The sequence below is a fragment of the Entelurus aequoreus genome, linkage group LG27, assembly GCF_033978785.1.
Source record: "Entelurus aequoreus isolate RoL-2023_Sb linkage group LG27, RoL_Eaeq_v1.1, whole genome shotgun sequence".
Classification (NCBI taxonomy): Eukaryota; Metazoa; Chordata; class Actinopteri; order Syngnathiformes; family Syngnathidae; genus Entelurus; species Entelurus aequoreus.
In genome coordinates, this window is record NC_084757.1 from 15700204 (window position 1) to 15717260 (window position 17057).

General features: G+C 42.0%; 1 protein-coding gene across 1 annotated transcript in view; it reads left to right on the forward strand.

The window, feature by feature from the left end:
- lnx1 (ligand of numb-protein X 1) overlaps window positions 1-17057 on the forward strand; it is a 101817-nt gene that overhangs the window by 57421 nt on the left and 27339 nt on the right. The window contains exons 4-6 of the mRNA XM_062038398.1: window positions 8237-8490; window positions 15494-15626; window positions 15829-15833. Coding sequence (XP_061894382.1) covers window positions 8237-8490; window positions 15494-15626; window positions 15829-15833 — 392 coding nt within the window. The remainder of the gene's footprint in view (window positions 1-8236; window positions 8491-15493; window positions 15627-15828; window positions 15834-17057) is intronic.

Consider the following 17057-nt stretch of genomic DNA (forward strand, 5'->3'; position numbering starts at 1 on the left):
ACATAGGTGTATAGAGGCCCATTTCCAGCAACTATCACTCCAGTGTTCTAATGGTACAATGTGTTTGCTCATTGGCTCAGAAGGCTAATTGATGATTAGAAAACCCTTGTGCAATCATGTTCACACATCTGAAAACAGTTTAGCTCGTTACAGAAGCTACAAAACTAACCTTCCTTTTAGCAGATTGAGTTTCTGGAGCATCACATTTGTGGGGTCAATTAAACGCTCAAAATGGCCAGAAAAAGAGAACTTTCATCTGAAACTCGACAGTCTATTCTTGTTCTTAGAAATGAAGGCTATTCCACAAAATTGTTTGGGTGACCCCAAACTTTTGAACGGTAGTGTATGTATTTTTAATGCATTCTAAACTCGCAAATAAACGCAAAATAAAAGTCAGCTTACAGCAGAGCCATTGTGAGCTCCTCTATTCAGTCCATAAAACCCAATAAATAACCATCCAAAAAGCGCCAGCATTACTCCATTTACATTTCGTGACTTGAATATTAACCAAGTGTTAGTGATATTGTTATTATAAGCGCTAATGCAGACAAAATATTTATAGCGGCACCGGGATCACTAGCTTGTGTGTCAATCACCGACCGATCAGCTGCTTAGTTTCCTTGCTTGTCATACTTGATTGTAGATCATAAATCATGTCTCTCGCCTGGATAGTACACTTTGACAGCCAATTTAGACCCGGTAATGGTGAGAACAACACAAAAAGATGCTTGGGTTCACCCCTTTTTTTTACGCTAAGATTCTAAGTCATTCGTCATCCAATCGGGAATAAAAGAACATCATGTCTGTCAGCATCCTAATGACAGCAGACATTACACAGTAAGTGATGTTTTATTATGTTTGTTGACTCTCAAAGTCTGCAGCAACGTTCCCTTTAAGGTGCGCGCCTGTGCATTTGCGAATTGCTCAAGCGTCCTCTGCGCACGGCAAATCTATGCCACTCACAAAATCAAATAAAAAAATAAGCGCATAACAATTTTCGACACACGGACACGACAGAGAAAACAGTTTTCGTCATCATTGTTCAAATATTGTAACATCTGTCGAGACGCTTTGAGGACATGAATTCCATCCATCACTTTACTGAGCAAAACTCTTTATTGTCGGCCATAAACACATCACCAAAACATTAGTAAAAAAAAATATATCTAGCAAAAGTGGTCATTTTTCTGCAGTACAAACCAGACCAAAAGCAACTTTGTTATATCAACAGCAGCCGTATATACACTACCGTTCAAAAGTTTGGGGTCACCCAAACAATTTTGTGGAACAGCCTTCATTTCTAAGAACAAGAATAGACTGTCGAGTTTCAGATGAAAGTTCTCTTTTTCTGGCCATTTTGAGCGTTTAATTGACCCCACAAATGTGATGCTCCAGAAACTCAATCTGCTCAAAGGAAGGTCAGTTTTGTAGCTTCTGTAACGAGCTAAACTGTTTTCAGATGTGTGAACATGATTGCACAAGGGTTTTCTGATCATCAACTAGCCTTCTGAGCCAATGAGCAAACACATTGTACCATTATAACACTGGAGTGATAGTTGCTGGAAATGGGCCTCTATACACCTATGTAGATATTGCACCAAAAACCAGACATTTGCAGCTAGGATAGTCATTTACCACATTAGCAATATATAGAGTGTATTTCTTTAAAGTGAAGACTAGTTTAAAGTTATCTTCATTGAAAAGTACAGTGCTTTTCCTTCAAAAATAAGGACATTTCAATGGGACCCCAAACTTTTGAACGGTAGTGTACATCATGTATATAAAACCATAATAGAAGTGTTTGGATGTTTTTTTGAGGGCTTTGTAGGCAGAATAGAGTGACTCCTATAGGCTCTATTGTAAGCTGACTTTTGATGGCATTTATTTACTATTTAGAATGCATAGAAAAAATACATCTGTCGTTATGTCTTTCATAATGATTGTGAACAATAGTCAAATTTTCAAATAAAAAGTGCAGTTCTCCTTTAAGCAGTATAGTAATGTGAATAAACCAGTACGATGAGTAATTGTACAACTGGATGGAGGGCATAAAAACGTTTTTGGTTTTTTTTGTTTATTTAATTTGCTTTTCAATAAACTTCAGTCCTAAACACATTTATAATCAGATAATGTCACAGCTTTCAATTAGTAAGATAACTAATGCTATGTAAATGTTGTCATGTCTGTGTAATCGTGTTTTGTTTTAGTCATGTTCGGTTTCGTTTTTGGACTCTTTGTGCACTTTTGTTTGTTTTGTCACCATAGCAACCCATTAGTTTTCACCTGTCGTGTCACGCACCTGTTTCACGTTTTGAGTCACGCGCCTGTTTTCACTGATCATGTCACTGCTATTTAAGCCGGTTCGTCCTGGTGACATTATCTATCCGTTCATACCATGCTAATACTGACACCCCTGCTACCTCTGTTTGTCTTCATGCTATCATAGTTCCATGCCAAGTAAGTTTTGTTTATTGTTCATAGTTTCTGCCTTTGTGCAAGTTTTGTTTCATTAGCCAAGTTTGTTCTCCGCCATTGTGCACGCCTTTTGTTTGCTTCCTTTTTTTGTAGTCTGTTAGTGTTTAAATAAAAAAATGTACTTACATTCACGCCTTGCCCGCGCCAACTTTCCGTTGCATTCCGGGAAAACAAACTCCAAAGTCCACGTATTGACAAATGTATAGTAATTGACAACTGTGACATCATCTTCAAAACTGTATTCTTATTTTCTTTTTATTACTCTTTTGGTTTTTTTTCTCCTCCTCTCCTTTTGTTGTTAAACATGTCCGAAATATTTACTTACAATCAAAACACACAATACAATCATTCGAGTAAAAGGCCTTCAAAGGGTTAAACATATGTTTTAAAAAAAACAAAAAACATGACATGTTTGGTATTTTTGTGTAGGGCGGAAGGTGATTGAGAGATCTGAGCAGAAAAATATCAATCCAAAATTATTGTATGTCCTTTCAAAAAATGACTTTAATGCGCCACCTTTTCTAGGCTGTATTGAAGAGCGATCTAAAGAACAGAATCTATTTTTAGGACGCTGACGGACCGCATTGGGATGGTGCGTCTGGAATTATGCAGATGTAAAAAAATGCAAATTGCAAGAACTTTTTAAATATGGGAGATATGTTATAATAATGTAAAGAAACAAACACTATTAAGAAAAGAAAACCACCAAAATGAATCAGTTTAATTTGTTTTAATCAGCCCCTTAAATCAACCGTCACCTATAAACTTATAAAATGATATTGCTGAATAGACAGTATGTGTAATATATTTCTGACACGCACACAGACGGAATATTCCTATTACCGTATTTTCCGGATTATAAGGAGCACTGTCGATCAATGGTCTATTTTTGATATTTTTTCACTGGTGGCTGAGTTGCTGTTGTTCCCAAACTCTTCCATTTTCTTATAATAAAGCCGACAGTTGACTTTGGGAGTATTTAGGAGCGAGGAAATTTCACGACTGGATTTGTTGCACAAGTGGCATCTTATGACAGTTCCACGCTGGAAATCACTGAGCTCCTGAGAGCGGCCCATTCTTTCACAAATGTTTGTAGAAACGGTCTCCATGCCTAAGGGCTTGATTGACACCTGATTCTGATCATTTGGCAATATAGTGTATCTTTGAGAAGTGTGCACTTTGAATCAAACATTATTGACCGGAAGTTGCATAAGCCAAGCAGAGAAATGTATGGTATATGTTTTAATTGCTGATGCCTTTTAATGGATTTTTAAATGCGCCAGAAAATAACCCGTTTTGTACAAACCCCGTTTCCGTATGAGTTGGGAAATTGTGTTAGATGTAAATATAAACGGAATACAATGATTTGCAAATCCTTTTCAACCCATATTCAATTGAATGCACTACAAAGACAACATATTTGATGTTCAAACTCATAAACTTTATTTTTCTTTTTGCAAATAATAATTAACTTAGATTTTCATGGCTGCAACACGTGCCAAAGTAGTTGGGAAAGGGCATGTTCACCACTGTGTTACATGGCCTTTCCTTTTAACAACACTCAGTAAACGTTTGGGAACTGAGGAGACACATTTTTTTAAGCTTCTCAGGTGGAATTCTTTCCCATTCTTGCTTGATGTACAGCTTAAGTTGTTCAACATTCCGGGGGTCTCCGTGGTGGTATTTTAGGCTTCATAATGCGCCACACATTTTCAATGGGAGACAGGTCTGGACTACAAGCAGGCCAGTCTAGTACCCGCACTCTTTTACTATGAAGCCAAGCTGTTGTAACACGTGGCTTGGCATTGTTTTACTGAAATAAGCAGGGGCGTCCATGGTAACGTTGCTTGGATGGCAACATATGTTGCTCCAAAACCTGTATGTACCTTTCAGCATTAATGGTGCCTTCACAGATGTGTAAGTTACCCATGTCTTGGGCACTAATACACCCCCATACCATCACACATGCTGGCTTTTCAACTTTGCGCCTATAACAATCCGGATGGTTCTTTTCCTCTTTGGTCCGGAGGACACGACGTCCACAGTTTCCAAAAACAATTTGAAATGTGGACTCTTCAGACCACAGAACACTTTTCCACTTTGTATCAGTCCATCTTAGATGAGCTCAGGCCCAGTGAAGCCGACGGCGTTTCTGGGTGTTGTTGATAAACGGTTTTCGCCTTGCATAGGAGAGTTTTAACTTGCACTTACAGATGTAGCGACCAACTGTAGTTACTGACAGTGGGTTTCTGAAGTATTCCTGAGCCCATGAGGTGATATCCTTTACACACTGATGTCGCTTGTTGATGCAGTACAGCCTGAGGGATGGAAGGTCACGGGCTTAGCTGCTTACGTGCAGTGATTTCTCCAGATTCTCTGAACCCTTTGATGATATTACGGAGCGTAGATGGTGAAATCCCTAAATTCCTTGCAATAGCTGGTTGAGAAAGGTTTTTCTTAAACTGTTCAACAATTTGCTCACGCATTTGTTGACAAAGTGGTGACCCTCACCCCAACCTTGTTTGTGAATGACTGAGCATTTCATGGAATCTACTTTTATACCCAATCATGGCACCCACCTGTTCCCAATTTGCCTGTTCACCTGTGGGATGTCCCAAATAAGTGTTTGATGAGCGTTCCTCAACTTTATCAGTATTTATTGCCACCTTTCCCAACTTCTTTGTCACGTGTTGCTGGCATCAAATTCTAAAGTTAATGATTATTTGCACAAAAAAAAATGTTTATCAGTTTGAACATCAAATATGTTGTCTTTGTAGCATATTCAACTGAATATGGGTTGAAAATGATTTGCAAATCATTGTATTCCGTTTATATTTACATCTAACACAATTTCCCAACTCATATGGAAACGGGGTTTGTATACTGTTGATGGCAGCAAGGTGGCACAGGGGATAGTGCATGTGCCTCACAATACGAAGGTCCTGAGTAGTCCTGGGTTCAATCCCGGGCTCGGGATCTTTCTGTGTGGAGTTTGCATGTTCTCCCCGTGACTGCGTGGGTTCCCTCCGGGTACTCCGGCTTCCTCCCACCTCCAAAGACATGCACCTGGGATAGGTTGATTGGCAACACTAAATGGTCCCTAGTGTGTGAATGTGAGTGTGAATGTTGTCTGTCTATCTGTGTTGGCCCTGCGATGAGGTGGCGACTTGTCCAGGGTGTACCCCGCCTTCTGCCCGAATGCAGCTGAGATAGGCTTCAGCACCCCCCGCGACCCCAAAAAGGGACAAGCGGTAGAAAAATGGATGGATGGATGGTATACTGTTGATGTGATTCAATGCCCAGTAGGGTGTAAATGTGTTCCTGTATAGTATTTCTCCAGCAATGGTCATGTGGGGACATCAATGTTGGTATTTTGAGATGTAATCATTGAAGTCGGACATCACTGAAGGCCTAGGTGGGAAACGCACGGCATCCACATATTTAGTGGCTTTCCGTACTGACAGCTACAGTAGAGACGCGCTAAAGACCACTCGGGTGTTTCCGTGCAGCCATGAAGTGGATTGACATATTGCTCCATTCAACCACTTTACTGGGTTAACTTCCATGTTGCTGAGCGGACATGCTTGATAGCATTCAATTTACTAAGCGAATGAGCAGGAATAACTCACAGGGCAGGAAGAGGCCACTGTTATGTAAGAGCGCGCCGGCTCCATGGGGATCGATAGCGACTCTGGGCCCTTTTGTGTAATGCTCCCTCTAACCTCGACTGATCTGTGACCGTAAAGTAAAAGATGTCGGCGATGTTGCATCCCAAGGAAATGAGGCTTTTCCTTTTGTGAAATATGGACTCAAATATCCCTCTCTCCCTCTTGGCCTTTATCGTGTCTTGTTCTACTTGACCCCCTTTGTTGGGCTCTAAAAGATAATTTTCCAGACGTATCGTAGAGAAGCCGAGCCTGGGTTTGATCCAGCTCATTACGGCACGGTTAATGTTTACGCTGATGGCCCCGCAGAGACAAGCGGGGGAGAGGCGAGGCGGAGCTATTTCTGCCTCTGATGAAGCGTCGGCCGCAGAGCCAGAAAAAGAGCGGAAAACTGTCAACAACACAACTCTGCTGGGATGGCTTCAGCAGACCATGCGTCGCTTTTTACGCCACGGCTGAGTGTTAAAGTTAAAGTGCCAATGATTGTCACACACACACACACACACACGAGGTGTGGCGAAATTATTCTCTGCATTTGACCCATCACCCTTGATCACCCCCTGGGAGGTGAGGGGAGCAGTGAGCAGCATCATTTTTGGTGATTCAACCCCCAATTCCAACCCTTGATGCTGAGTGCGAAGCAGTGAGGTAATGGGTCCCATTTTTATAGTCTTTGGTATGACTCGGTTTTTCAACCAGATACAGTCTGGTGTGCCGTGGGAGATTATCTAATTTCACCTATTTGGGTTCAAAATATATTTTGCAAACCAGTAATTATTGTCTGCAAATGATGTGTTGTTGTTGAGTGTCTGTACTGTCTAGAGCTCGGCAGAGTAACCGTGTAATACTCTTCCATATCAGTAGGTGGCAGCAGGTAGCTAATTGCTTTGTACAGTAGATGTCGGTAAAAAGGTGTCTAATGCTTAAACCAAAAATAAACAAAAGGTGAGTGCCCCTAAGAAAAGGCATTGAAGCTTAGGGAAGGCTATGCAGAACGAAACTACAACTGAACTGGCTACAAAGTAAACAAAAACAGAATGCTGGACGACAGCAAAGACTTACTGTGGAGCAAAGACGGCGTCCACAATGTACATCCGAACATGACATGACGATCAACAAAGTCCCCACAAAGAAGGATAAAAACAACTGAAATATTCTTAATGGCAAAAACAAAGTCGATGCAGGAAATATCGCTCAAAGGAAGACATGAAACTGCTACAGGAAAATACCAAAAAAAGAGGAAAAAAGCCACCAAAATAGGAGCGCAAGACAAGAACTAAAACACTACACACAGGAAAACAGCAAAAAAATCCAAATAAGTCACGGTGTGATGTGACAGGTGGTGATAGTACACCTACTTTGAGACAAGAGCTGTAGTGATGCATGCTTGGTTATGCTTTAAAGTCATATCCAACAATTGTGACTTTTTACTGTCAACTGAGTTTTGTTTTTTTAATGATTTCTGCTGGTGGTGTGCCTCCGGATTTTTTCAACTGGAAAAAATGGGCCTTGGCTCAAAAAAGGGTTGAAAAACACTGGTGTACAGTACATGATGGCAGTTCTGAATGCATGCTTAGTTTTTGGTTTTTAATAGTTATTTACTTGTGGTTTACTTTTTGTTGTTTACTAGTATTGGAATTGGGGGTTAAATCACCAAAATCATTCCTGGGCGCGGCCACCGCTGCTGCTCACTGCTCCCCTCACCTCCCAGGGGGTGATCAAGGGTGATGGGTCAAATGCAGAGGATGATCTCACCACACCTAGTGTGTGTGTGTGACTATCATTGGTACTTTAACTTGGGGAGAGGGACAAAGCTTTCTTGATCCCTTGTCTCTTTAGGGTCCGCCGCTGTATTTAGTAACCAGGATCGACAACATGGATAAATATCACTTTTTAGTATTCACACCACACTCTGGCAGAGGAAATGCTGTAATCTGCTCACACCGTGACCTTTTCAGTAGTCGGCCTCATGAATGTGTTGACTTTTAGCGAGCGTTCATCGCTGCCCAGCCTGCTTCGACACATCGCTCATTACAAAAAGATGAATAAAGTTGTTGTCAACAGGGACTTGCTGACTCTTTTTTTTCCACCCGCAGGTGTAAAGGCGCCTCTCACTATGGCCTATCGGCGGACAGGAAGCGGCGCTCGCAGGAGGGCGAGTGCACCGACAGCACGTCGGAGCTCACCATCGCCACGCTGCCCGGCGACTGCCCCACCTCCGCCGCCGTGGCCCTGCTGGCGGAAGAGGCGGGCCTGGTCAACCCGGGGTTCGACCCCAGCATGGAGGACCAGAGCCAGTCGGGCAGCACCACCAGCCTGGCGGCGCGCTGCGGCAGCAAGAAGAGTGAGTGTGAGTTGCACACATGTGGCTTGCATTTCTTTTAATTGCCAGCCAATTAGCATCGCAAGCGTGTTTTAGCACCAATCTAGAACAAGTAGAAAAACATGACGGGGGAATGTTCGCTGCCAAAGTACATTGGGCCCCATTTAGCAATAAGTTCCTAACTTTTCCTCTTATCTTTCTTCCTAAGTAATTCCCTAAGAGGAGTCCATTCAAATTCATGACGTGTTCTTAAACGGCCAAATTGTTCCCGCCTGCTGTTCTTAAGTTGCCTAATGCCAAATGGTTAGAGCGTGCGTGTCTATCATAATTTGCATATAAACACACCCTTATTTCCCCAATATGCATATGTGAACACACTTAATTCCGTAATTTGCATAGGTAAACGGCCTTAATTCCCCTTATAAGGGCGCAATTCCGGTGGAAAAGCCGAACAACAGACACACTGAGAAAACACAAACAGATTACAGAAGAGAAATTCGTATTATCTCGCAGGGGGGGAAATACGTAATGTCAAAATGTAAGTTTAATAAAGGGGGGACTGCTGAGGTAGCCTAAAGCGTTCAAATAAATCTTCGTCATTTCGGGCAAATAGGTCTACATTAGAGATGTCCGATAATGGCTTTTTTACCGATATCCGATATTTCGATATTGTCCAACTCTTAATTACCGATACCAAGCGATACCGATATATACAGTCGTGGAATTAACACATTATTATGCCTAATTTTGTTGTGATGCCCCGCTGGATGCATTAAACAATGTAACAAGGTTTTCCAAAATAAATCAACCAAGTTTTGGAAAAAAATGCCAACATTGCACTGCCATATTTATCATTGAAGTCACAAAGTGCATTAATTTATTTAACATGCCTCAAAACAATAACAGTGCAATACTTTTTATAACATCGTCACTACTGCCTAGTTTCTCTTGTTATATTCTTATTTTACTGTTATATTTTTATTCTCATTGTTGCTTGTTATTTTTATTCTTATTGTAATATTGTTCTATTCTGTTTCAATTTATACCCCCATTATTTACTTTTTACTTTTTAAATTCGATCTCAATTCTGTACACTGCTGCTGGAATTTAAATTTTCCTGAGGGAACTCTCCTGAAGGAATCAATAAAGTTATATCTATCTATCTATCCAAACAGCAGTTTGGAATTTGGAACATGCTCTCCCTGAGAGAGATTATGAGGAGGTTGAGGTGGGCGGGGTGGGTGGGGGTAAGGAGTAGCGGGGGGTGTATATTGTAGCGTCCCGGAAGAGTTAGTACTGCAAGGGATTCTGGGTATTTGTTCTGTTGCGTTTATGTTGTGTTACGGTGCGGATGTTCTCCCGAAATGTGTTTGTCATTCTTGTTTGGTGCGGGTTCACAGTGTGGCGCATATTTGTAACAGTGTTAAAGTTGTTTATACGGCTACCCTCAGTGTGACCTGTATGGCTGTTGATCAAGTATGCAAGTATGTGACTCGGACAGCACGCACGCAAAGGAAATGCCTTTAAGGTTTATTGGCACTCTGTACCTCTCCCTACGTCCGTGTACAAAGCGGAATTTTAAAACGTCATACATACTTTTAGAAACCGATAACCGATAATTAAGAAACTGATACCGATAATGTCCGATATTACATTTTAAAGCATTTATCGGCCGATAATATCGGCAGCCCGATATTATCGGACATCCCTAGTCTACATGGTCGTGAAATATGCGCTCCCTCGCCAGGGCACGATCTGCGGCATCTTGCAGTAGCAGCAAAAGCATTGCCATAGCGTGCGTGTGTGCGCGTGCGCATGTGTGTGCGCGTGCATGCGTGTGTGTGTGCACACGGTATTTTGAAATGTCTATATATTGCTCATTTTGCTATATGTCTCTGTCTGTCTTATCTCTATCTATCCATCCATCTATCTATCTATGTATCTCTCTCTATATATATCTATATCTGTCTCTATCTATCTCTATCCATCTATATATACATACATATATATATATATTTTTAATATACTATATATAGATATGTATATATACAGTGTATACATATATATATATATCAATCTATCTATCTATCTATCTATCTATCTATCTCTATATCTCTCTATATATATCTATATCTATCTATCTCTATCAATCTATCTATGTATCTATGTATTTATCTATATATATACTGTATATATATATATATATATATATATATATATATATATATATATATATATATATATATACACTACCGTTCAAAAGTTTGGGGTCACATTGGAATGTCCTTATTTTTGAAGGAAAAGCACTGTACTTTTCAATGAAGATAACTTTAAACTAGTCTTAACTTTAAAGAAATACACTCTATACATTGCTAATGTGGTAAATGACTATTCTAGCTGCAAATGTCTGGTTTTTGGTGCAATATCTACATAGGTGTATAGAGGCCCATTTCCAGCAACTATCACTCCAGTCTTCTAATGGTACAATGTGTTTGCTCATTGGCTCAGAAGGCTAATTGATGATTAGAAAACCCTTGTGCAATCATGTTCACACATCTGAAAACAGTTTAGCTCGTTACAGAAGCTACAAAAAAACTGACCTTCCTTTGAGCAGATTGAGTTTCTGGAGCATCACATTTGTGGGGTCAATTAAACGCTCAAAATGGCCAGAAAAAGAGAACTTTCATCTGAAACTCGACAGTCTATTCTTGTTCTTAGAAATGAAGGCTATTCCACAAAATTATTTGGGTGACCCCAAACTTTTGAACGGTAGTGTATATCATTAGACAATAGAAGTAAGGGATCTTGTCACACTTAAGAACAAATAGGCCACCCTAAGAACCTAAGAATGCTCTTTTGTTCTTACCTTCAAACAAATCCCAGCTAAGAAAAAATTGGTGAATACAAAAATCTCCTTAAAAACTTGGTAAGTGGGCCTAAGAACAAAATGTGTTCTTAAGAACAGTTGCTGAATGGTGCCCAATGTCGTCAAGGATAAGCAGGTTAATATAGCCTGGCACTAGCATGCGTTTCTAGTCCTCCGGTGACGACAACTCCCCCATTTCCACCGCCTTATGATGTGAAACCTGCAGTCAGTGGGGACACCAAATGACGTCGCACAGCACTTTCGGTAGCAGCAACCGCCGCCACCGTGAGCGTCACTAATGCTGAACAAGCTGCCAAACTCAGGAGCCGCCGGAGCCTTTTAAAGAATAATGTGGCTGTCAGGAGCCATCGCGTCTCCTCAGGTCCGCCAGGGCAGGGGAGGTGGATGGCGCTGTAGAGTCCGTGGCAAATGGTTCGCTGTCTTTTCTCGTGAGAAAAGCCAGACATGGGGTCCCCCGGGGGCCCGTTTGAAGCACCCTTCTGGACATCGCCGTGACAATCTGTGGCGTGTTACATCACGCCGCAGTTACGCAACCTTGAGCACAGATTGGGTTTGCTAATTGTCGAGCTGCTGGTCGCGAGCGGCTCCTCTTTACGGAAACAGATGCATCACACACGCTTGTTGAGAGTCAAGCGTGAAGCCACATTATGGACAGACCCTTGGAAGGTTCTCAACATGTCAATCACGTGTTGTTGAAGTTTGGCGAAATAGTGTGAGTGCATTGTTTGTGGTCGCGAGCTCTAAAGATGCACACACACACACACACACACACGGCTTGACAATTTAAATCCAGATTATGAGTACCTTAATTTAGGAGTGCCCCACTTAAAGGGGACCTATTATGCAAAACAAACTTCTTACCTATTTGCATCTGTTGTTGTGTATTTGGGATCTACCGTATTTTTCTGACTAAAAGGCGCACTTAACATACTTTAATTTTCCTCAAAACTCGACAGTGCGCTCTATAACCGATAAATGCTTTAAAAATGTAATATCGGAAATGATCGGTAGTAGGGAGAAGTACAGAGCGCCAATAAACCTTAAAGGCACTGCCTTTTGCGTGCCGCCCAACCACATAATATCTACGGCTTTTCACACACTCACAAGTGAATGCAAGGCATACTTGATCAACAGCCATACAGGTCACACTGAGGGTAGCCGTGTAAACAACTGTAACACTGTTACAAATATGCGCCACACTGCGAACCCACACCAAACAAGAATGACAAACACATTCGGGAGCACATCCGCACCGTAACACAACATAAACACAACAGAACAAATACCCAGAAGCCCTTGCAGCACTAACTCTTCCGGGACGCTACAATATACACCACCTACCATCCCACCTCAACCCCGCACCCCCCCCCCCCCCAACCCCGCCCACCTCAACCTCCTCATGCTCTCTCAGGGAGAGCATGTCCCAAATTCCAAGCTGCTGTTTTGAGGCATGTTAAAAAAAATAATGCACTTTGTGACTTCAATAATAAATATGGCAGTGCCATGTTGCATTTTTTTCCATAACTTGAGTTGATTTATTTTGGAAAACCTTGTTACATTGTTTAATGCATCCAGCGGGCATCACAACAAAATTTAGGCATAATAATGTGTTCATTCCACGACTGTATATGTCAGTATCGGTTGATATCGGAATTGGTAATTATGAGTTGGACAATATCGGAATATCGGATATCGGCAAAAAAGCCATTATGGGACATTCTCACTTGCAGCGTGTGTGGAGGGTTTGAAGTTCTTTTAGAGGCCTTTCAAGACTCCATTATCCGCTTCTTTAAACCCAGACTTCAAAGATTCTTTATTTTCAGTTTTCCCATCCATGTAAGACATGAGAAAGACGGGAGATAAGAGTTTCTCTCTTTTCCAAGCTGTTCATCCTGTCTGTTTTTGGAGAATAAACATGTACACTGCAAAAAGTCAGTGTTCAAAAACAAGAAAAAAAAAAAATACAGAAAATGAGGGTATTTTACTTGAACTAAGCAAAATTATCTGCCAATAGAACAAGAAAATTTGGCTTGTCAAGACTTTCCAAAACAAGTAAAATGAGCTAACCTCAATGAACCCAAAATTACCTTAAAATAAGTATATTCTCACTAATAACAAGTGCACTTTTCTTGGTAGAATTTTGTTTTTTTGACCTTTTTGCTCAATATGTTGAAAAATATTCTTAAATAAGTAAATGCTAGTGCCATTATCTTGACATATGATATGCGCTCGGCATCATGATGTTTTTTTTCATGCTTGAAGTAAGAAATTATTACTTTAAAAAAGTAGTTTTATACTTGTGAGTGTTGATGACACAGCTTTGCAACACTTGATATTCTAGTTCCAAGCATGTTTTACTCAATATAGGTCATCAAATCTCAGCAACAAGCTGTAATATCTTACTGAGATCATTTAGGACCAAAACCCTTAAAACAAGTAAAACACTCTAACATGAAATCTTATGTATGGCCACGCAAATCCCGGGATGCCCAAAATGTCCATAACACACCCAGCCGAGTCCCACGGGGAGGGGGGATAAAAGTTGGAAAAGTCGGCAAAAGTCCCAAAAATTTTCAAAATACCTACCCAGGTTCGAGTCCCACAAGTCCCGCCGTTGGCCGGGATGCCCAATATGTCCAAAGTCCACGAGGAAGTGCGGGGAGAAAAGTCTGTAAAAATTTAAGAAATCACACAGTTGTGGCACTCCATGTGGGACTCGAACCTGGGTAGGTATTTTGAAAATTTTTGGGACTTTTGCCGACTTTTCCAACTTTTATCCCCCCTCCCCAATGCGACTCGGCTGGGTGTGTTATGGACATTTTGGGCATCCCGGGATTTGTGCGGCCGGTGGCGGGACTTGTAGGACTCGAACCTTGGTAGGTATTTTGAAAATTTTGGGGGACTTTTGCCGACTTTTCTCACTTTTCTCCCCCACTTCCCGTGGGACTTTGCCGGGTGCGTTTTGGAAATTTTTTGCATCCCGGGACTTGTGCGGCTGGACTCGTGGGACTGGAACCCGGGGAGGTATTTTGGACAAAATTGGGACTTTTGACCATTTTGGCCGCCTTTTCCCCTTTTCTTTCCCGCCTTCCTGTGCACCATTTCTGGGTGCGTTTTGGACATTTGGACAAAAATAGTTTCAAGCATGTTTTACTCAATATAGGTCATAAAATCTCAGCAACAAGCTGTCATATCTTACTGAGATCATTTAGGACCAAAACCCTTAAAACAAGTAAAACACTCTAACATAAAATCTGCTTAGTGAGAAGAATTATCTTATCAGACAGAAGATAAGCAAATATCTGTTATGATCCGCTGCCCGGATCATATTCTGTTTTAGTTTTTCGAGTCACTTGTGTTTTCTGTTAGTCTTGGACTCCTTTAGTTCTGTTTGTGCACCTCTGAGTTAGTTACCGTAGCTACTTATTATTTTCACCTGCCGCTTGTGTTCCGGACGCGCACCTGTTGGTAATCACTGACATTATTTAAGCCTGCCTTTTCCAGTCAGTCGGTCTGGCTTCCTTATTTGCGTCACGCGACTGCTACGTAAGTTTTTGCTTGTCTCCTAGCCCCCTGCTAGTGGTCATAGTCTGTGCTAAGTTGTAGCCTTAGTCTTCCCGTGCGCTCGGCACCTTATCCAGTCGGTTTGTTTTCTGTTTTGTACCTGTTCTGTGTTATTTTACTATTAAATCAAGTCCTTACCTGCAAGTCCTGTCCGGATTCGTCTTTTTGCATCCTGGGAGAACAAACCGCCGCATCATCATGCGACCCGAATGTAACAATATCACCCTTATTTGAGATATTTAATCTTACTTAGATTCAGTTTTTGCAGTGTTTTAGAGGGCTTTTAAGCTCCATGACTCCCATTATCCGCTTCTTTAAAACCCGGACTTCAAAGATTCTTTATTTTCAGTTTTCCCATCCATGCAAGACATGAGAAAGACTAGAGATACGAGTTTCTCTCTTTTCCAAGCTGTTCATCCTGTCTGTTTTTGGAGAATAAACATGCAACATTGTGCTTGATACAACTTCACACAGGTTGACCAATGGGCTGAGAATACTCAGCATCCACCGCACTTGTGTCAGACATGTCCGGACATGTTGATGCCGAGCTCTATAAAAGGTCTTCCTCTCTCTGTGCAGTGAGGAGTCGTTCCTTTCGGAGGCTGAACCGGGCCTTCAGCGTCCTCAGGAGGACCAAGAGTGGCACGGCCGTCAACAACGAGACGTCGGAGGAGAGGGACAACGCCAGGAATTCCAGCGTTGCAACAAGGAGGTATGGATACTTTGCCGAATGGATGCTTCTTGTGCGTCGTCGGCCCCCCCGGAGAGGCTTCCGAAGAGAATGTGTATTTGTGACATTCCTCCCGCCGAACAAGGAAGGTGACATGGCTCTGAGCGCAAGCAGATGTTCCTTTTAATAATTCAGCCGCAGATTGCATAAGACCGGCGGTGCATCGCCAGAGACAAATCAGGAGGGAGCGTGGCTGCCCTAAGGCGCTCCTGGACACGAGGGCTGGGGGCAGGGGGTGGGGGGGGGACAGGACGAAGAGCCTCGTCACGTTTCCTCCATCGCCCGCCACAGGTCGTGGGGTTAGACAACTCTGCGCCACAGATGATGGAAGAGCTCCCGGGACGGCAGCGTTCACAACCTGCCGGATCCATTAGGCCGCGGTGATAATTAACTTAATACCCGCACAGGGCCTGGGCTGTGCTGTGACGCCCGAGTGGAAGTGGAACAGGCAAAAAGGGGGAACGTTGTTGCGTAAGGATGACAAAACGAACAGGGAAGAAATAGTTCCACGCGGCCGTCGCTGGAGAGCCTGATTAAATATTCATTGGAAGGATGGAGAGACTGACATTATTACAACTCGAATTGTACGGTACAACCGTATTAGTATAGTACGCAATAATAATGAATCATTTCGGTACTATACCACCTCTGGAAAGTACCGAGTCCTGCACCCCCGGCCCCACAGACCACAGAACACTTTTCCACTTTGTATCAGACCATCTTAGATGAGCTCAGGCCCAGCGAAGCCGACGGCGTTACTGGGTGTTGTTGATAAACGGTTTTCGCCTTGCATAGGAGAGTTTTAACTTGCACTTACAGATGTAGCGACCAACTGTAGTTACTGACAGTGGGTTTCTGAAGTGTTCCTGAGCCCATGTGGTGATATCCTTTACACACTGATGTCGCTTGTTGATGCAGTACAGCTTGAGGGATCGAAGGTCACGGGCTTAGCTGCTTACGTGCAGTGATTTCTCCAGAGTCTCTGAACCCTTTGATGATATTACGGAGCGTAGATGGTGAAATCCCTAAATTCCTTGCAATAACTGGTTGAGGAAGGTTTTTCTTAAACTGTTCAACAATTTGCTCACGCATTTGTTGACAAAGTGGTGACCCTCGCCCCATCCTTGTTTGTAAATGACTGAGCATTTCATGGAATCTACTTTTATAGCCAATCATGGCACCCACCTGTTCCCAAATTGCCTGTTCACCTGTGGGATGTTCCAAATAAGTGTTTGATGAGCATTCCTCAACTTTATCAGTATTTATTGCCACCTTTCCCAACTTCTTTGTCACGTGTTGCTGGCATCAAATTCTAAAGTTAATGATTATTTGCCAAAAAAAAATGTTTTATTTAGTTTGAACATCAAATATGTTGTCTTTGTAGCATATTCAACTGAATATGGGTTGAAAATG